Here is a 21,368-nt window from a genome sequence, read left to right as displayed (position 1 = left end):
AGGAACACCCAGGAATGCATTCCCAGGTGCCAGCCTACTTCCAGAGAGCTGCTCTCAGCCCTCACACACCCAGAACGAGCATGAAGTGCTGGTGTGTCAGAGTGCATTGGGGAACCTTGCCCAGACAGGGTAGCTGGCTGCAGTTGCAGGCTGGGCTACCGCCTCTGCAGAAGTTTTACTGGAGAAATACCACCCTTGAAGGAAGATCCATGTCTCTTCTGCCCTTCCTCCCTCACCAGCTGATGGATTGGGGCTTCAGGGTTCAAAGGAAATGTTTTCAAGTCTCCACCAATGTGTCCAATCCCATGGTATTTGGCAAACTGGGAGACTTTGGTGTTTGGTGCCTGTTTCTGTACAAGCAGCCAGAGAAGCAGCTCAGCGAGGCCAGTGGCCATGGCACGTACTGAGGTGCCAGCTTCTGAAAGGGTCATACAGCACCAGGGTGGAAAGGCTCAAGGAGCTGTTAATGAGCCCAGCTGTGGGCTTCCCAGGACACAGGAGACAGGGACATGGTGGAGAGAGCCCAGCAAAGGGCACTGAAAGGACGAAGGATGAAAGCTGCCATGTCACAGTGTAGCAAACACCTACCTATTTGGAGGTAGCAAATAGGAGGGGAAGGAGTTTAAAGTTAAAAAAATCACTTGTGCTTGCAACCCCCAAATGCCCAGCTGTGGTGCACAGTAAATTGCTTCTGCTGTCAGGCATGCATCAGGGCTCTGGCTCCAGCTACAAATGCCCAAATGTCCCCTGTGCCCCAGCCAGGCTCAGCTGCAGGCTCCCAGGGCCAGCCAGTGCTCTCAGGGCTGCTGCAAGGATCACTGCCCTCCGGTGAGCCCTGCCAGCAGTCCCAGAGCAGCACATCCTGCTGGCATCCATGCTCTCAGGTCCCTGTGGGTCTTTCCAAAGCCAGAGGAGCCTTGGCCCAAAAGAGCCAAAGGCAAGACTTGGTGCTGTTGGGGCTGTGCAGAGCTGCCTCTCATGTTGGCTGAGGGGGCACCTGCAGCTCAGCATCCAGTGCTAGGGATTTTCTCTAGGGCCACCATTCAGCTCACAGCCTTCCCAGCTGCTGGGGACTTCACTGGGGCTCTACAATGCCTAGATGCAGGGAAAATTGCCTGCAAGAAAAGCTCAATTGCTCTGGCTGTACCCAGCAGGCCTTTGCACCCACCCTCCTGTCCGTGCTGGGCATCCTGTCTCTGCTTCCCACACCTGCCAAGCTGATTGACCAGCATGCTTGCCCCAAGCCCAAGAGCCTGTACTTGGAGCTTCTCTAACACATGGAGACTCTTTCCCATCCCTCATAAGCAGGCAACTTCTTCTGAAGCAGAGGCAGATGTACTTGGAGCACAGAGCGAAGCTGTCACATGTTCTAGCCCTAAAGCTTGCAGGGAAATAATACTCCTGAGCCATGTTATAGTCTCTCACTGTGGCTCAAGTTAATACTGAAATCAAACCAAGTAAAATTTTTAACATAATTTGAAGCATTAGAAAGCAGGCAAGTAAGGTCCTGGAAGTTCATCAAAAGGGGTCTCTGGTGGTCATATTTCCTGAATGCTTCAATATTAAATGCTTCAAAGGTGACCTTCCCTCAGACTTTTTCTTTGGGCATGCACTGTTGCTTCCTGTTCCATAACTTGCTAAAAAACCACTGTAGGCCTCTTTATCTGCACTGATTCCAGTTACACTTATAGTCCTTTGTGCATACCTTTACACCCTTTTATCTTTTTTTTGTTTGTTTGTTTGTCAGTCATTAAGCTCAATTCAGCAACTCCAGGGCAGCTGAGAATTTCTATTATCTATGTTACTTATCAAGGAGTACCTGAACTTGGGTCAGGATGACAATGAATCTGTTTTCTTTCTGCCACAGGGAGCAATGGCAGCTCATTTTTCCTTTTCTTCTCTGCCTTGAGCTCTGACCCCCTTTGGGAGAACTCTGGGACTCAAATGAAGGTGGGCTCTGCCCAGCTGCCCTGCCCAGTTGCAGCCCAAGACTTCTCAGGAGCCTAGAAGTGCAAGCTCATGGACAGCTAAGTGTGTGTCATTGAGAAACCAGCAAGCCACTTTGATTCTGGATGTTTTCAAGCTGTGAGAGATCAGGACTGTTCTCCTGTGACAAGGAAGGATCTGGATTAGTGAGAAACTCCTGGAAGGACAGCAGTCCAGTCAGCATCCATTCATGGTGCAGAACTAGAGGCTGTGGTTACCCAAGGAGAACATGTTTATGCCCACTTTGGCTTGTCCCAGAGAGCACCTTACCCTGTGTTTTGTTTAACCCCAGCCAACAGCAAAGCCCCACACTCCCACACCAGAGGGATAAGGTAGAGAGTCAAAAGGGTAAAAGGTGGAAAACTTTGTTAAGGACAGTTTAACAGGGAAAGCAAAAACCACCCAAATAAGCAAAGGAAAATAAGGAACAGTCCCTCCCTCAGTACAGGCTGTGGGATGAATGAGTTGTGACCAGTCCTGCAGAGAAGGACCTGGGGATATCAGTAGATGAAAAATTAGACATGAAACAGCAATATGCACTTACAGCCCAGGAAAACAATTGTAATCAGGGCTGCCTAAAAAGAATTTGTCTTCCTCTGGTAAACCATCTGAAAGTAATTGCATCAGACCTCAGCCTTGAGGGAAGACAACAGTACCAGGTGGGTGAGTAAAAAACCTAAGAGCAGTGCATTCCCAGCCTGTCCCCCTGTGTGGCATCCCTTCTCTCCAGCACATTGACTGCCCCACACAGCTTGGTGACACTGGCAAACTTGCTGAGGGTGCCCTTGGTCCCAATGTCTGTGTTGCTGACAAAGATGCTGAACAGCATTCTCCCAGCACAGACCCCTGAGGGGGTACCTGATCATCTCACAGTCAGATTCAAAAGGATGCTGTGAGGGACAGTGGGCCTCACTAAAATCCAGAAAAACTACATCCATTGCCTTCCCTTCATCCCCTAGTTTAGCTGGTGGTGACATCATCATAGAAAGATAGCACACTAATTAAACAGGACTCTCCCTTTGTCAGTCCACACTGGCTGTGCCTGATGATTGCATTATCCTTTAAATGCCTTTCAGCAGCACCCAGTAGGATCTCCCCCAAAATTTTTTTCAGGTTCTGAAGTTAGACTAAGATGTCTGTAGTTCCCTGTGTCATCCTTCATGGCCTTGTGAACTGTGATAACACTGACTGGTGCCACTCAGCACGCACCTCTCCAGACTCCCAAGAATTTAGTAGGTGATGAGAGGGGTCCTGCTGGGACATCCACCACCTCCTTCATCCTTCTGGGATGGAACCAGTGTGGGCACAGAAAACCTACAATCTGTCAGCTGGTACAACTGGTCCCTGACAATTTCAGTGTCTACGAACGGGAAGTCACTTCCCACTGACATTGTCCTCCCAGCTCCGAGGACCAGGCAACACAAGGTTTGTTGTCACTATGAAAAACCGAGGCATAAAAAAAATGCACATTTTTTTACCTCTATTTACCTGGGATACTTTTCACTGCTTTAAAATGTGTGTGTTGAAAGCGCTTGCCAGTACACAGCCAACTCAGTGATACTACAGGGAAAGACAAAATTTCCATGTCGGTTTGAAGTAATTCTGACACTTCTTTAATGCATACTATCTTTGCACAAATCTTTGCACTTTCTTGCAGAAAGTGTATTTGGAAAAGTATGAGTTTGAAAATATATTCTGCTAAAAATTAGAAATAAAGATATACATTGATTTTTTTTGATAGCCTAAAATGATCTTCTGTCTTTTTAAATGAAATAGTGGATAGCTAAGCCGCAGAAGGATTCTTACTTTCATTTAGTTTCTTAATGAAAATGCCAAAAGAGAGAGCATCCACTGCCAGTTAAATTAGGAGTTTCAAAATTGTATTTATTTTTCAGGAAAAAAAAATACTTGAACATGAAAACTGAACTCACGCAGCACTGATAAAACATTTTACTAACTGTACAATTAAAATACACACATGTATGCATATGTTTCCAGAAGGTTCTCTTGACTCAGAATAAAATAGATCTTCCCTGTGTGGTCCCTCTGGAAATGGGTAGCAATGAGGCAAACAAAACCAATACAAACGCTGATTTCTGCAGGAAAAATTATTTCTCTTCTTAAGCCGGTGGAAAGGGTGACTTGTATTGAAAACAGACCACTTTGATGGAGGATTCTTCAGTTCAGGCTTATTTAACATTCAGCCCCTGTGTGGCAGGGACTAAAAGGCTCTTCATGGTGTACAGATGGTGTATTAGTGCCACGCAAATTACAGTCCTCAATATCTTTGCTGAAGTGGTGATTCCCCTTGGTTTTGAGTGGGCTAGTTGGTTGGTTTTTTGTAGATGGCTGCAAAGATGTCCAGATCTGCACCAAGACCTGTAAATTGTATGCTCAAACAAACTTCTCTCCTTTACCCCTTTACCCACCTTTTCCTCCCTTACCCCTCCCATACTTCACACAAACCGATTCCATGAAGATGGAATCAGAGCTTGTTTTAGAAATCTTCTGTACAAAGAGGTAGAGGATGCTACACCTAAACAAAAGCTTGGTCTCTGTGTATTGTATCCTGCCAGTTTGCAGAAACACTTTGCAGAAAATCTTCCAGAAATGTATCCCTATTTTGCAGAAGGCTTATATTAGATCCAAGTCAGCAGAAGGAAAGTATCATTTCACCTCAAAACTAACAGGTGAAGACTCGGGCCCATTCTGACTCTACCAACACACTCCACCCACTCTTCCTCAGCTGGCTTTTACACTGAGACTGCGCTGAATGAGGAAAACATTATTACTTCCTGTTTTCTTATGATTTAACTCTTCTCTCCACTGCCTGTACTGGAGGATGAATCTTCTTGGCAAAAACAGCATGAGGCACACTCTGAGACATTTAAAACCTGTTTTGAAAGACTAAAGGTATTCCCTCCAGAGAGATGAATGTGGGAGTTGGATGAAAAGAGAATCTTCAGACCTCTCACAACAACAGTGGAAGAGTACTTTCACCCCCCACTGTTAGTAAAGTACTGGGGAGAAATTACATCTTATTTTGGTGCATTGTAGCAGCACCTGGTTGTCCAGTAATGTTTATACAAGCATTATTTAGTTTTATCACAACTCTCTTCTCCACTGTAAACAATTTAAAATGCTTGAAAGCACAGAGAATCTAGCTCTCAATGAGGTAATTTGTAATGGGAAGTGCCCTAGGTATTAATAACTTGCAAATTCTAATGCTGCAAGTAATAGGCCTTGAAATGTCCTTACAGCCAACCTTATGTTTGAGTTTGGATAGATAGACTAGAACACCTGTACTGGGTACTAGTGCCATTCCTCTGGGACAGAAGATGATCCCAATGTGCCTTAATGTTCTTATCAGCAATCAGGGCAAGAGGATGGAATATGCCCTCAGAGTTTGCTGTCATTGCAAACAAGGAGGGTATGAAACAGAGGATGAGGAGAGATTAAGTGGCAGGCAGAGTCAGTCTTCTGAGGGACTGTGAGGTGTTGCAGAAAGCAGCAGCATGAACTTCACAAAGATCAAGATATGTCTGGGTTTATCCAGCCCGTGGAGTGACTCTGCAACAATTAAGACTGGGGATTAACTTTGCCAGAAAAGGAGCCAGAGTCCTGAGCTGGGTATCCTCCATCACCATGGTGTGGTTTTGTGGTGATGAAGACCAGCCATGTGTTGAGGAGCACATTCAGTGCAGGTAGCTCAGGGTGCAGTTGCAATGAGAGCTGCAGGCTGAGCTCTGGATGGGAGCCTGAGGCAGGAGACCAGGAACTGCCAACCCTTGGCACGGGAAGGGGCACAGGCACCTGTGGCACCAGCCTGGGGACTGGACACCGAGACACAGCAGGAGCCAAAGACTCAGTTAGAAGACCCCAGACTTTCTGGCACACAAACTGTGAGGGTATAAAAGCCCAGGTAATACTTTGTTCAGGGTTTCTCCTCGGGGCACCAGTTCAAACCCTTACTCTTTTGCTACACCAGGATTAAATTACTTGTAACCAGAGACCTGGCTGAAACCGTCAGGAGTGACAGGCAAGCACCATTCCGAATGAATGAGCAATGACTGCCCAGCCCTCCACCAATCAGTCAGGAGCTGCATTCAGATGCCTGCATCCAGACTGGTGGAGACGCCTGTCCTGGGGCACCCAGCGCAGTGGCACAACCGATCAGGAGCTCTGAGGAGAGCTCTGGCAGCACCAGGGAAACAAAATGGGGTTTTCCCACTTTTTTGGGAGGGGTTGTCAGTCTGTGCTGGGCTGTATCCATACCCACAGCAGATCTCCAAGGTGATCCGTGCATCTCCTGACAGTTCTTTTTTGAGGCAAGTCCTGCACAGACAAAACATGTCTTTAGAGAGTGCACGAAACATTATATAAAATAGTTCACCCTCTGTTGCTATTATGTGCACATGGTGTCTCCAAAATGGGGATTCAGGGAGATCTGCATATAAAGGAATGTTCATCTTCAAACTGTGTGTTTTTGTAACTATTTGAATTGATTGTTGTGGTGTAAACTTGAAATACCAAGAGCAGGTTCTCCAGAAAGTTTAGGTCAGTTGGAAACACTGCTTTATTTTTTGTACATATATGAGATTTCCTCTGGACTAGTACTTGCTTGTAATGGTGATAAGTCTGTGTTTATTAAAAACAACCAAACAAACCTTGTAAACATGAAAATGCTTGAAAGTTCTGTTATGGTCTTCAGGATATAGAAGATTAGACCCATTGAATCCGCAGAGAATTTTGGCACTTAATGCACTGCAATAAAGTTATAAAGTTACTGGGCATATTGGTTCTTGTACAATATGTAGATGATCTGTCATGGCCTAATTGTGACATGAGTGTTTATAGACAGTATGTATTTATGTCAAAAGAGGGAACAGCCTGCATCTCCATCCAAACTTTAGCTGAGCCAGAGATGAAGTTAAATATTTACATTTTACTTTGGAAAGGGATGATGAACAACAGGTCAAAAAAGAATAGAGGCCATAATTAGGCTCCCACATCCAGTCACAAAATCATGTACCAGGTTTGCTCAGACCTGTGGGATTTGGTTGGCCATAGATTCCTGTGGCAGAGGAATTGACTAAGCCTCTGACTGAGGAAACCAAGAACAAAGACATAAAGTCTATTGCATCGGCCCTGGAGAAAGAGTAAGTTTACACAGCAATAAAAGGAGCTCTGGTGATCTGCCTCTAGTCTTGTGCTCCCAGATTATACAAAACACCTCAATGTGTATGCTCATGAATGTAAAGGAATAACCCGTGGAGTGGTAAAGCATAATTCAGGACCCCATCAGAGACCAGTTGCATATTACTTAGTGAAATTAGCTTCATTTGCAGCAGAAGCACCAGCCTAAGTCAGTGGCAACAACAGCAAAAATATTAGAAATCAGTTGTTCCCCTTATCCTGAAGCAGTTCATATCCCACATGATGTGGAGCAGTGGGATGTGACAGTCTGCAGCCCAGGGCACACAGATATGAGCTGATCTTCTCAACGGCAGATAATATTAGAGAGATGTAACACCTTGAATCCAGCGAGCCTAATGCCTCTCCCTGATGATAGAGAACGTGCTGTTGTGGCTCCGGTTGGCCAGAGTGAATGGCCAAATTTGAGACCCTGAGACCATGTATGAGAAGGACTGCTCAAGAGAAGAAAAGAAACAGTGGGAAAAGTGGGAGGCGACACAAGATTATGATGGAATGTGGTCTACAGAGGGGAAGCCAACTCTTCCAAAGAGATATTTAATCTGCGTGGTTAGAAGGTTTCACAATAAAGTAGATGGAGAGGCAGAGGCAACAGCTAGCCAAATAAAAAAAGAAGAAAAAATGGGTAGCTCCAGGAATTTATACCACTGCAAGAAGGATCACAGACAGCTTCCCAGCCTACCAGAAGTATCAGACCAAGCTCAGAGATAGGATGACTAACTGAGCCTACTTCCCTTTTCAGTGACTACAAATAGACTCTGTGGACTCCTACGGCTGCGTGTAAGCATTTGCCAGTGATAGCAGATCAGCTATCAGGCTGGGCAGAAGCCTTTTCAACTAAAATGGCCACAAACCTTAAATTCAGTGCTGTGGAATGTTTGGAATGTTCTGTCACAACCCGTAGCACTGGCAGAAAGTTTCTTTGGAAGACACTCACCTATGTCAGGAGCTTATATTCCAGCTAACACCAGCCTTCTGGATGGAAAAGATGGCATGACCCAGTATTTTATATATAAAATACAGAAAGGGTTCAAGGAATGGAGAAAGTATGCGCAATAGTATCAGCCCAGCCTACTTGAAATAGAAGTAAATGATACACAACCTGCAAATGTAGTGCTAAGCAAGATAATCTCACAAAAAAATCAAATTAGAATCTAATGGGAGGGACTATATGCTGTCTTTCTGTGTTCTTATTTTGCTGTTAAAATTTTGTGTTAAGAAAACTGATACACCAGTCTCATATCCAACAGGTAGTGAATTATTAACAAGTTGGACAATAAATTAGTTTCAAGAGTCTTTCATGATCTTGTTTTGATAATACTTTCTACCCTATGACAACATTAGCCTTAATTCTGTTACTTGTAATAATGTTGTAAGTAAGGGCAGTGTAAAATGCTGTGAAAGCTTTCTTTTCACCTTTTAATATATTAGCAGATCTGCTCAATCCAAAAAAAGGGATGAACATTCTGTGCAGGTAGCTCGGGACGCAGCTGCAGTGGGAGCTGCAGGTTGAGCTCTGGCTGGGAGCCTGAGGCAAGAGGTCAGGAATTGCCAATGTTTGGAAAGGCAAAGGACACGGGGGCCTGTGACCCAGCCAGGTGACTGGACACTGAGGCACTGCAGGAGCCAAGGACTCAGCAGGAAGAGCCCAGACTTGCTGTGAGGGTATAAAAATCCAGGTAATCTTTTGTTCAGGATTCCTACTTGAGGCACCAGCTGGAGGTGTTACTCTGCTACCAAACCATAAATAAATCTCTTCAGAGATCCAGAGGTCTGAGATGCTGCCGCTGGAAAGCTGGGGTTGAGCTCTCAGGGAAGCCTTGTCTGACTGTGAGTGCGGGGTGTGTAGAGTCAGGCAGGGACGCTTTGGCTCACTGGAGAGAGCCCTGTGAAGCAGTGACAGTCCCAGCAGTGACAGTCCCTGGTGCTGTGACTGACAGAGTGTTCCTGAATGGCCAGACGGGATCCTTCACTTAACACACACGTTCCTCTGGACAGGGCACACACAGACTGCATCGGGCAAACCCTCCTGCAGGAGCTGCAAACATAGTAGTGGAACTGAAGCTTAGCATTTCAAAACCCACAGGCAAAGAACTGGAATTGTTCAGCCTCTGTCAGAGAATTCAGCACTGTCTACAGCTCCTGTATGGGCGTAGATTGAGAAGATGAGATTAAAAGAGAGATTTCCCCTTGGAAAGGCACAGTGAAACAACATGGCTCCAGTTGTAATGAGAAAAATGTTGATTGACAGTAGGAAAACCTTTCTTTCTGAGTTTGGTCACGCACCAGAGCAGGTGAAACTGCACCTGAAACTCTTATTTTATTAAAGCAGGCATTAGCACTTTTCTTTGTGTGTGTAGAACAAGAGCAAACAATCTACAGATATCCATAATGATCCCTAAGATTCCACGACTCTGTCCTGGGGTCTGTATGAAACACTTTCCAAGGAAAAAAACCTGACTTTTGTATATACAAAAGGCAATTTCTAAATTATTGGTTATGTTAGCAGCAGGCATGAAATTCTGCCTGATGCACGAATTTCAGCAAGACTGCCCTTGTTTCTCAGTACTCCACATTCTTATGTACTAATACGTATTCTGACTCCCACATGTTGCACCAAAATGCTCAGTTTTAAAATATCTTCCTATTTTTTCACATCTTGTGTGTGTGCACATATGTTGTGTGTGTGAATACTCTGTACTGCTTTTATTCACAGGAAGAACAAACCGTGTTAAAAAACTGGTATGAATTTGGTTGAATGTAGAGTTACAGCCAGTGAAGGTAAGTGTACAAGCTCTATAAGAGCATGAGCGCTCTATTTTGATTTCTATAAATGTGACCATTCAAAGCACAAAATTCTAACTGAAAATTAGAAACTGAAAAAACATACCCTGAAGACAGTTTCCCCCCCACATTTTGTATCAGGTAAGTGTTTTGCTCAGCCATACCACTGAAGCCCACCCCACACCGACGCTGCTGAAATTCCACGTATCTGTCAATCAGTTTTCCAGCCCGGGCCCCGGACGGAGGCAGCTCCCAGGGCAGCGGCTGTCCCGCTGCGGGTCTCCGCTCCTGCCGGCACTGCCTGCCCGGCAGCCCCACAGCTGCGGCTCCCCGCTCCGGCCGCGAGTGAACCGGGCAGGAGGCACGGCGGGGCCACAGCCACGGCCACAGTCACAGTCATGGCCACAGTCACAGCCACGGCCACAGCCACGGCCACGGCCAGAATCACAGCCACGGCCACAGCCACGGCCACAGTCACAGCCACGGCCAGAATCACAGCCACGGCCACAGCCACGGCCACAGTCACAGCCACGGCCAGAATCACAGCCACGGCCACAGTCACAGCCACGGCCACAGTCACAGCCACGGCCAGAGTCACTGTCACGGCCACAGCCACGGCCACAGTCACAGCCACGGCCAGAGTCACTGTCACGGCCACAGTCACAGCCACGGCCACAGTCACGGCCCCGGCCACAGCCACGGCCACAGTCACAGTCACGGCCACAGTCACAGTCACGGCCACAGTCACAGCCACGGCCACAGTCACAGTCACGGCCACAGTCACAGCCACGGCCACAGCCACGGCCACGGTCACAGCCACGGCCACAGTCACAGTCACGGCCACAGTCACAGTCACGGCCACAGTCACAGCCACGGCCACAATCACAGTCACGGCCACAGTCACAGTCACGGCCACAGTCACAGCCACGGCCACAGTCACAGCCACGGCCACAGTCACGGCCCCGGCCCCGGCCCCGGCTCGGCTGCCCCAATGGCGGCACCGCCGCCCGCAGCGCACACCCTCCACACGCCGGCCCCGCACCCGCCTCTCCCTGCCCCCGCCTGCCCCGTATCCGCCTCTCCCTCAGCTGCCGGCTCCGCATGCTTGTGCTACCCGGCCCCCGGCATGGCGCAGGGGGAGCCGCGGCTGTGCGCGGCCCATGCCGGCCGGCCGCTGGAGCTGTTCTGCGAGGACTGCGGGTGCTGCGTGTGCGCGCTGTGCCCGGCGCTGGGCGCGCACCGCGGGCACCGCGCCTGCCTCCTGCCGCAGGCCGTCCGCCGCACGCAGGTGAGTGCCGGCCCGGGCCGCTGTGCCGCGGAGCGGGGGTGAAACTGGAGCTGAGACATCATCTTCCTCGTGCCGTGTCTTGCCGGTTGTCCCCTCGTTTCTGAAACGTGTGCCTCTGGGTTTTCTTTGGCTAGAGTGTGATGGTGGTGTATGTGAGTACTAGTGCAGTACCGCAGAACTAAGCCGATCTTCAGCCTTTAGCCTTACTTTGTTTGCCTTATCAACACCTTGTGGAGTTCAGGGTTTGTAGACTGTGTTAACTAAGAACAAAGTTTCTCTACTTTCTGTAGTTCAGCAAGTGCTTTGTAGACCCCATACAGACAAGGTCAGTCTGATGCCACTGCACAAGGATGGGGGTCGTGTACGAAAAGGAAAGAGTCAATCAGTCACACCCAAGCGTCTGCAAAACAGGTATATAAATCAAGGGGTAAGGAGGAAGTGACTTTCACTGTTAGATCACATGCAGCAGCATTTTATCCTCCGACCTTGTATGTGGAATCAGTGTGGCTGTTTCAGGAAATTTGTTTTTATTGACAGGCTAGAAGAACCTTTGACCAAAACACAGATACCTTAGGGTAAGGGGAAAGGTCATTTCTGTTTACCCCCTGACCCCATCATGGTAGCTGGTTAGATCACAATGACTGCCCATTCACAATTCTCTGATAACTCCTCTGGGATGTTGTGGGTTAACCCCAATAGGCAGCTAAGCACAACACAGCTGCCTGCTTATTCCGCTTCCTTGCCCAGTGGGACAGGGGAAGAGAAACATTAAAACCAAGAAAATTCATGGATTAGGATAAAAATAAATTTAATAAGAGAAGAAGTGGAGGGAAGAGAAAAAGAACAAAAGGGTTCTTTTCTTTCACTCATCATACAGTTCCTGAGCAAAAGGCAGCTTGCCCACCTAAACACCCCTCTTCCAGTTTGCAGAACATGATGTTATATGGTACTACTCTTTGATTAGTAGGGGTCATGTCCTGCTTGTTTCCCCTTCTAGTCTTCTGCGCACTCATAGAGTAGTCACATCTGAAACACAGCACCACACAGGTTGCTGTAAGGAAAATGAACTCCATCCCAGCCACAGCCAGCCCAGGGATTCTTCCCTAAGATTTTTTTCTTTATGCCAGTGTAGCTGTCCACCAAATAACCTCAGGAAGTTTTGCAAGCTTGCCAATACTCCTGCATGTGCTGTTTTACTTGGAAAGCCTGCCAGGAGGCTTACTAAGGCCTGCGTGCTGTGGTGCTAACCTTGGGAGACTTTAAATACTGTAACACAGAAGTTTGATGTTCAGAATCTCCTCTTTTCTTTTCTTTTCTTTTCTTTTCTTTTCTTTTCTTTTCTTTTCTTTTCTTTTCTTTTCTTTTCTTTTCTTTTCTTTTCTTTTCTTTTCTTTTCTTTCTTTTCTTTTTTCTGTTCTCTTCTTTCTTCTTTCGTCTTTCTTCTTTCTTCTTTCTTCTTTCTTTTTCCCCTTCCCTTCCCTTCCCTTCCCTTCCCTTCCCTTCCCTTCCCTTCCCTTCCCTTCCCTTCCCTTCCCTTCCCTTCCCTTCCCTTCCCTTCCCTTCCCTTCCCTTCCCTTCCCTTCCCTTCCCTTCCCTTCCCTTCCCTTCCCTTCCCTTCCCTTCCCTTCCCTTCCCTTTTTTCTTTTTTCCTTTTTTTTTCTTCTACAACTTCAGAAAGTTTCTTCTCACTCCTTTTGTGATATAGGAGTGCTATGAGGAGTTTTCCTGCAGAAAGCACTAGGAAGAAACAGTTCCTACAGAACTTCCTGCTTGGAAGTTCACACAGATTGTGAGCCAGTTTATCATCATGATAAACTGTTGGAACATTCCATTGCACTTCATGTTACAGAGCATTACAGGGGAAGAGGGCTGTGCAAACAGCAGCACAGAGGTGAAACTATTCAAGACATCTGAGCAACGCAGAGCACTGCACCTGCCTGCAGGTTTGCTTTCACCCAAAGTGTCCCTCTTCCAGGTGGGAACTCACTAAAGTGTTTGCGTTCCCTTCACGGCAGGGTGGCAGTGGGTGGCTGATGCACGTGTTGTGCAGTGGCAACCTGATCTGAGGCAAAGTGCACAAATCTACAAACTGTGCTGCTTCTCTGGGGGTATGACGGACACAGAGAAGGAAGCATGTGCTGTTGATAAAGGCTTGATTCTGCTAAATCAGGAAGTGAGTGGGGTAGAAACTTGTACTCCCGTGTGACCCTCTGTCCCTATGAAGTATCTGCTGACATCTAGTGGCTTAGGGCTGCAGAGATTTTAGGCACAAACTATCAATGGTTTTGGCATAAGTGATGGTATTTTGACTAGTGATTTTGTTTGCTGTGAGAGTTATTCAGTACAGCCCTTGTGGTGTGACATCAGCCAGGCAGCACTTCTTGCACTGAGAATCTTCTGCAGCTGTTTCAGCAGGTCCTAGCTGTGAGTGCTAAGAAGACATGAAAATCATTGTGAGAGATCCATCAGCTGTTTCGTCCTTGGAGCAGAGATTGTTTAAAATCATTGAAAAGGATATTCCCTGTGCTCCTGAATGCAGCACACAGGATCAGCATTCTTTGAACTTGGTATGTGTCCTGTGAGGTATGCTCCACTTGAGTGGAGCTCTTGAGTGTCATCTCAGAAATCCTTGCTTTTACAGTGTTTCCATTTGAATGAGTTAAAGCACCTAGGCAATCCCTAAAGGAAGATTTTCAGTTGATTCCTCAGGGTGAATTACATGGTTTGCTGGCATAGTCTTCAATTGGTCGGAAGCAGCTCTTTCATGTATCTCTGTAAAGAAAGTAATGCTTAACCAGAAATGCTTGGGATTAATAGAAGTATTTGCATATGGTCACTGTTGTGAGTGCACAAAGTGATGTGTGTAACTAGCAAAGAAGGAAGATTGGGTTTTTTGCTGGGGTCTTTGTCAGTCTTTGAGGAAAGGAATGAGGTCAAGGCTGCAAAATAAACTGAGGAAGGCTGGTACCTGGTAGAATTCCTGAATCTTCTAGTGGTGTAGAATGAATCCTCTTCTGGTTGTTCAGGGACAAGACTAGAAAACTGTGGCTGGAATAAATAGCATGAGTGTCTTGCTCTGTGCAAGAACATTTACCCGCTTGCATGGATGTGTCTGTGTCAAGGGCCTTCCAGATGCAGAGTCTCTGGCTTTTGCTGGGAGCCCATTTTCTTCTGACTCTGTCATACTCAAATGACAAACTGCAGGTGTTTTCTAAGGAGACATGTCAGAAATGCAAACTGCTGCTTCACGCTCTGTTTGTCCATGCTGCAGAGTTTAAATGCTGTGGTGCCCTAGGGCTGTGGCAGTGACCTGGTACATGTGCATGCAGGTGTTCTTGACTGGGTCTCAGCTGCAGAAGAGGACACTGATAGCAGCTGCAGGTGGCACGAGCTTACCTGGTGTTTACTGAGGGCCTGTTTTAGCACCAGTGCACTGACAGCACTGTGGGGCAGCATTGCCTGTATCCTTCCTGTTACTAATGACAAAATGCATTAGCAGGCATACCAAGATTGTTCAACCTGCTGGGCAGAGGGCAGCCAATTTCAGAGGGCTGCAGGTGAGAAACTGGAGCAAGATATAAGCAGAACATTGATTATGCTGTGCTGGGCACACCATAATCTAAGAAGCGTCACAGGTACTGTGACTGATTACTAGCCATGCTGACACTATTAGCTGTTGCAAATGTTCAGACTACAGCATCACTGTGGCAATAGTGAGGTATCTGATTGGTCATTTGTACACTGGGAAGCATACTAAACATTCACTGGATTTTTAGATAAGTGGAGCCTTCCACTTGTCCTCTAAATAAAAGTACTTAGTTGCCCTTCAGCTGCTAAATGCATTAGGACGTAATGGAAATACGCAGCACCATAGATTAAGGATGGATAGGTTTTTTTCACTTGTGTTTCCCTGTGCCTTAAGAAGGTGGTGCTAATTTGCCCAGCTGTCCAAACCTTACCAGTATAGCCACCAGGGGAAATGCTGAAATCCTTATGGTTCATCACTATACTGGCCTTAATAAGCCTCATAAAAGGCCTTTCATTTAAGAGTTTCACCTTCCAATTAAGAATATTCTGATTCTGAAACAGTATATTGGAGTAACCCCCCTATATGAAAATCAAGCTGGATAGTTGTTTCTGGTTTTTACAGGTGTTATGAAACAGCGTTTTATTTTGTTTCATTGTTGTATAGGAACTCATGGCATTGTGCTTGAAGAATCTAGAAGAGAGAAAAGAGGAAGAAGATGGCAACAGAAAGAGCATAGAGCAGGCAGTAAATGATGTGAAGGTAAAGTGTGGTTTTGTTCTCCACTGGACGGTCATTTTCCAAGGGGAGACATTTTGTTTTCTCTGTAGCTATTCAAAGACCCAGCCATGTATTGGGTGGCTACTCTACTTCCCAGGAGAAGAGTGTATTCCCTGTATTCATCACAATATATTACACTACCAAAGAGAGGGAAGAGGGAGAGTCTCCAAAGACCTGATCCTCATTCCTTGATCAGCTGAACATCTCTGGAAGACCAAGGGTAAAATTTTTATGCAGAGGAATAGTAGATAGCCCCAGCTGCATATGTTATTCTGGCTACACTTATGTGTCTTGTATGATATGCACTGAACTTGGATGATATGGACTGAATTGCATTATTGAATTTTCTGTATTCAGAGTTGAGTAAACACAGTTCTGTTGACTCTGTCTTAAGAATGGGAATGTATGCTAAGCTGCACCTCATTTATAGAGCATGAAATGACTTCTGCTCTAAGGAGCATTGCTAGGCACTTCTGTTACAGAAATGTCAGTAAGAGCTTGAGGGAGCTTTAGAGACTTGGCCTGATGCCACATTCTTTGGGAAGCTTTCTCTTCCTACCACTTACTTGTCTCTGGCTTGCTTTAAAAGCAGTCAAAGTCTTGCTACTGAAGAAAAAGATCTGTTTCTTGTTGCAAATGGTACCCTGTTAATTCCAGCCGAAAACAGATTTTTTGACATAAATAGGCATCTTGGAATCTTCTCTCACTCTTTTCCATCCAGACATCAGCAGGTAGATTATATCTGTGCTCCCTTAAGGGGTAGAGACATGTTTCTGAAGAGATGGAGAAAATCAGTAAAATTCAACCAAAACATAGCACTAAAAGCCTGAAAGAGAAATGTCTGAAATGTTTATGGTCTGTTGAGCAGGGGGGAGACATTCTTCTGCTTTATCCATAGGCACATGCTGATATGATTAAACGACAGCTGTCAGAAAAAATGACTGAGCTTCAGTTACTTCTTCGGGAGGAAGAGAGTCTGGCAAAAATCTTCATTGATGAAAAGACTCAGCAAGCTCTGGGAACACATGATCAGCATTTGAGGTCCTGTGAAGAACAGCTGGAAGCCCTTGAGACCTTCACACATCGAATCAGACAAATACAACAGGACAGTGATCCTATTAATTTGCTGGAGGTGGTATTGTATAGTCTCTTTCTACCTCTTACCCTGACAGTCCTTGGTGAATTTCTCTAGTGATGTCTTCTATAGATCCTTCTGTATGTAAGCAGCATCTTCCTAAGTGCTTTTTAATTTGCTTTGTGTTGCTGTTTTGGTGAACAAATTTAGTTCCTGAATTTTGAGCTATTAGGTCTTCCTGCTGTGGCATTGATTTCAGGTCTGTATGAAATTCATGTTAATTTTAAGCATAGATGGAAAAGACACGTCTCTTAATCTTGAAGACAAATGCTGTATCAAGTCTTTCCTTGTGTGATATGAAGGTATGAGAAAAGCCAGTCCTCAGGCAACCTCAGGAGGGAAGTTAAAATCTGTAATTTCCTCAATTGCAAGAAATCCTAATCACCATAAACCTTCACTTCACTGGAGAAAACAATGCTGTTCCTTTTTCCTACAGATGATGATCTTCACCTTCCTTGGAAAGATTATGTTGCCATGTGCTTGTGCCCTGACACAAGACAAAAGATGCAATTTTTTACAGGATGATGCCTCTGGAACATTTTTGCCTCCTTGCAGTGTGTCAGACTGGAGTTTCCATTGCTGTGATATGGCCCTGGCATTCTGCTGTGTGTTCTAGCAACACACCTACACACAGGAGCTGCTCTTTGTGATTTTGTGGAGATTTTCTTGTGGGGAAGTTGGATTTTATTCTTCAAATTGTTTTTAAAACTTAATAGTTTGATTTTGCCATTGATGGGATTTCCCACAAAGGGTCCTGGCTAGACTAAACTCATTTCCATCCTGGAGGGATCTCTTTAACTGTGGCTGTTGGGTTCTCCATGTCTGAGATGGCTCCACTGGCAGGAGGAGGTAATGGGCAGGCTAATGAGCTAAAAGGCAGGCTGATCTCAGCAAGTTTGCCTGTAATGGCCCATAGGTTTACCTCATGTTGGAGCTGTCCTTGCTCTCTGGTGTATGGGAGCTCGGATGGAAGAGTCCTTTCATGTCACAGTCTCTGCTAATTGTAGTGTTTGGCTTTCTGCTTTCAGAAGTACACAGAAATTGAGAAGGAAATTAAGGAATCCAGACGCCCATTAGAAAAGTGGCATCCAATACCACTCTCGTTTGAACACTTACTTAACCATTATAAACAGTTCATCAGAGCTCTGCAGTCCATTCTACAGAAACCATTGGATGCCCGGCTTAAAGAAGGTACCTGAGAGAGTGCTCTGAATTTTGCTTTTTTCTGCTGTCTTTGCAAATAAAGTGTACTTCTTAAGTAAGAACAGGACTTTTTACCAAATCATGTGGAGAAACAACAATTTTTCAGGCATGGGTACTGCTTTCTGTCAGCATGGGTGTAATGCTGTTATAGGTGATTTAGGTGATATAGTGGTGATTTAGGAACTAAGAGATTTCTCTTCCAACTCTGAAGATGATCTTTGGTTTGTCTGTTGCTTTTTTCCCCCCCAGTTCCATCAGGTATTTCAATACAATTTAATGTAGACCATCACACCTATAGAATGTATCTATTCTCTCAGTTACAATTGAGTGCAAGTGCTCTGGCAATGGAGTACCTCTAAAATTTGAAAGATTTTTTTAATTGATGTACCCGGTGATCTGCCTCAGTCTGAAAAAAATTGATGAGTTTTAGTACAGTAAAGCTGAACTAACATGTTCTATTTAGAAATCATTTTGTCTTTGAGCTGTTAGTTCATCCTTCAATGACCTTTGGCATAATGAAGGCAAGCAGTTTTTCCTAATGGGGCACAGAGGCACAAAGCTAAATAACCATGGGAAAATCCTGCTGCTCTTTGAGTGAGCAGGCGACATGTGATGAAATGATCACATTTCATCAGCTGGGTGAAATGTGATAAAATGGCCATCACATTTCACCCAGCTGCCTTTTAAGCCCTTATCAGAGAATTGCCACTGAAAAGACTGTAGCAGGTTGCTGGGGCAAATGGTCAGATCTGATCTGAAAGACCGCAGGATGTGTGTAGGACTGCTACTGCAGCAAGCACCTGCAGCTATCTTCAGCTGCTTATTTCATCTGATAAGGGCCAGTTTTAAAGGAATCAGGTCTGATTACTTGGTGTTGTGCTAAATTGTGTAATTCTGTGGGAACACTAGTCCAGCATCTCCATACTATGCAAAGAGCATAATGCTGAAAGCATAGAATGAGTAGCCCCTCCCCAGAAAAAGTAACATAGTAACATAGTTTGTCCATTAAGTTGGAAAATGATTGTTGAAAAACTGGCAGACTCCCTAAGCTGTCCCTTTTTATCTTTGCCCAGATATTTTCAGTAGCCTTAATCCCACTGCAAAGAAGGAGCCTGGGACAGTGCTGAAAACCATGACTCCTGTTGATCGGTTGCTTTTCTTAAAACGTAAGTATGATTATGCTAGAGTCTTAGAATCTCCTGAGCTGGAATGGACCCACAAAAATCACTAGGGTCCAACTCCTGGGCCTGCATAGGACCACGTATATGAGAGTGTTGTCCAAGCACTTCTTGAGCTCTCTCAGGGTTGGTGCTGTGATAACTTCCCTGGGGAGCCTGTTCCAGTGCACAAACACCCTATGGGGAACCTTTCCTAACCTCTTCCTAACCTAAGCCTTGCTTGACAGAATTTTCAGGCCATTCCCTCGGGTCCTGTCATTGTCATCACAGAGAAGAGATCAGTGCCTGCCCCTTCTCTCCCCCTCACAAGGAAGATGTAAACTACAGTGAGGTCTCCCTTTTAGTCTCCTCCAGGCTGAACAGACCACAGGACTGTTACTCTCTGTGTATGGCTTCTCCTTATCCCATCACCATGAGTGATCCAGATTAGAAATGTGTGGAGGCACCAGTGTTGGTGCCCTGCTGTGATTCCCTTAGCATGCCTTTTGCAGTGTCTCTGGAGCTGTGGGCTCTGTGGCTCCCTGAATCCTGACCTTAGCCCAAATGGCAGCTTAGTGCTGTGGCAGAGGTGCGCATCACGTTGGTGCCCTGCGTTAGAAAGGTGTGGGGACAGCAGTGTTGGTTCACTGCTTTATGCACTTAGCACACATTTTCCAGCCCCTGGAGATGTAGGCTCTGTGACTAGCTGAATCCCATCCCTACCTCATGTACAGTCAGCAATGTTGGGTCCCTGCCTTGCTCTGACAGGAATGCCTTTTCCAGACCCAGTGTCCTTGGACCTGTGGGCTTTCTGGCTGAGCCAACTCAAAATGTAAAGGAACCTTGGTGCTGTGGCTGAGGTCCCCATCACCATGGTTGGCCCAGATCACAAAGGTGTGGAGGCAGCAATATTAGTGGCCTGCTCTAACCCCTTTGGCATGCCTTTTCCAGCCCATGTTCCTGGGACTGCAGGCTTTCTGACTGTCCCAGACTTCCAACTGTGAGCTCCTTTGCAGGTGTTCTATAACTTGGACTTCTTCCAAGGGTCATGAGAAATGTAGCAAGTCTGATTATGGCTTTTACTGCAGATGCAAGATCACCAACCTGGGAACATGACAGCATTCACCCAAGACTGAAATTGTCAGAAGACCGTCTTGAAGTAAGCTGTAGCTGGAGGAGAATACTCTACCCCTGTAGTCCCAAGAGATTCGATAAATTATGGCAAGTGCTAAGCAGAGATGCATTCCTTTCTGGGAGCCATTACTGGGAAGTTGACCTGCGTTGTGCTGGAGAGGGATGGTGGATTGGTGCAGCCTACCCAACCATTGGCAGGAAAGGAGACTCTGAAGCCTGTCGACTGGGCTGGAATAGAGCATCTTGGTGCCTTAAGAAATTTGATTTTGAATACTGGGCATTTCACAAGGGAGAGAGAATCCCCATCCTGGTAGAAGATGATCCTGATTGCATTGGCATTTTTCTAGATTATGAAGCAGGAATCCTTTCATTCTACAACGTTAGCGATGGCATGGCTCATTTGCACACCTTCTGCTGCAAGTTCACAGAACCAGTTTATCCAGCCCTGAGACTCTGGGAAGGGTCCATTAGAACATGCAAACTAACATAAGAAACAAAGCCTACTAGTTCATGCTTTTTCTGCTAATGCCATTTCAGCAATTTTCTACATGAATTCATCTCTGTTGTATCAAAGTTGTAATTATGATGCTTTTAGAAGGTAACATAAGTTTAGGAAAACCAACTGTGATTTTTAATGTGAATGAAGGAAGGTGACCTCACTTTTATAAATTATGTTGATATACCACTCAAAGTGCAGCATATAGTATTATTGTGCTTTTTTCAAATTGTAACAGTAAGTTCAAGAAAATCAACTGTATTTTTTTAATGTATATGTGTTTTTCAATGGGAAAGATTATTTGACTTATAAATGGTGTTGCTGTACCACCTGAAGTGCCGTATGTAGTATTTTTCAACTTGCAAAATGAAAGAAGTCAGGTTGAAAGATACATATTACAACCCAGACTGGAACATGGATATTGACTTTTTGAATTTTTTTTTAATGAACTCCCTCCCCTTACCAGCCTGGAGAGGCTGCAATTGTGTATGGCACCAGGTTTAGTTTGGTTCAAGCTTCAAGATTTTATACTGCATATTGTTATCATTGAAAAGGTCAGATTTGGATAATAAATGCACTAAGTAAATTAGCTCATATTTAAGTGTCAGCTTGGAAAAATCAAAGTCTGGCACTGACTCTTGGAAAGGTCCCTTCTGAAACTGGAG

General features: G+C 45.5%; 1 protein-coding gene across 2 annotated transcripts; it reads left to right on the top strand.

The window, feature by feature from the left end:
* The first annotated feature begins 11,110 nt into the window (after window positions 1–11,110).
* TRIM14 (tripartite motif containing 14) lies at window positions 11,111–21,038 on the top strand. Of its 2 annotated transcripts, none has more exons than XM_063179646.1 (6): window positions 11,111–11,272; window positions 15,465–15,560; window positions 16,477–16,710; window positions 17,742–17,904; window positions 18,990–19,082; window positions 20,162–21,038. In XM_063179646.1, the coding sequence occupies exons 1-6, from the start codon at window positions 11,111–11,113 to the stop codon at window positions 20,695–20,697; spliced, it is 1,284 nt and encodes a 427-aa protein (XP_063035716.1). In that variant the 3' UTR covers window positions 20,698–21,038. The 2 variants fall into 2 exon arrangements, with proteins under 2 accessions (XP_063035716.1, XP_063035717.1); XM_063179647.1 differs by lacking the exon at window positions 11,111–11,272 and adding an exon at window positions 13,318–13,839.
* The last annotated feature ends 330 nt before the right edge of the window (window positions 21,039–21,368 follow it).

Source organism: Melospiza melodia, chromosome Z (genome assembly GCF_035770615.1).
Source record: "Melospiza melodia melodia isolate bMelMel2 chromosome Z, bMelMel2.pri, whole genome shotgun sequence".
NCBI classification, from domain to species: domain Eukaryota; kingdom Metazoa; phylum Chordata; class Aves; order Passeriformes; family Passerellidae; genus Melospiza; species Melospiza melodia.
This window is presented reverse-complemented; position numbering and strand designations above follow the sequence as displayed.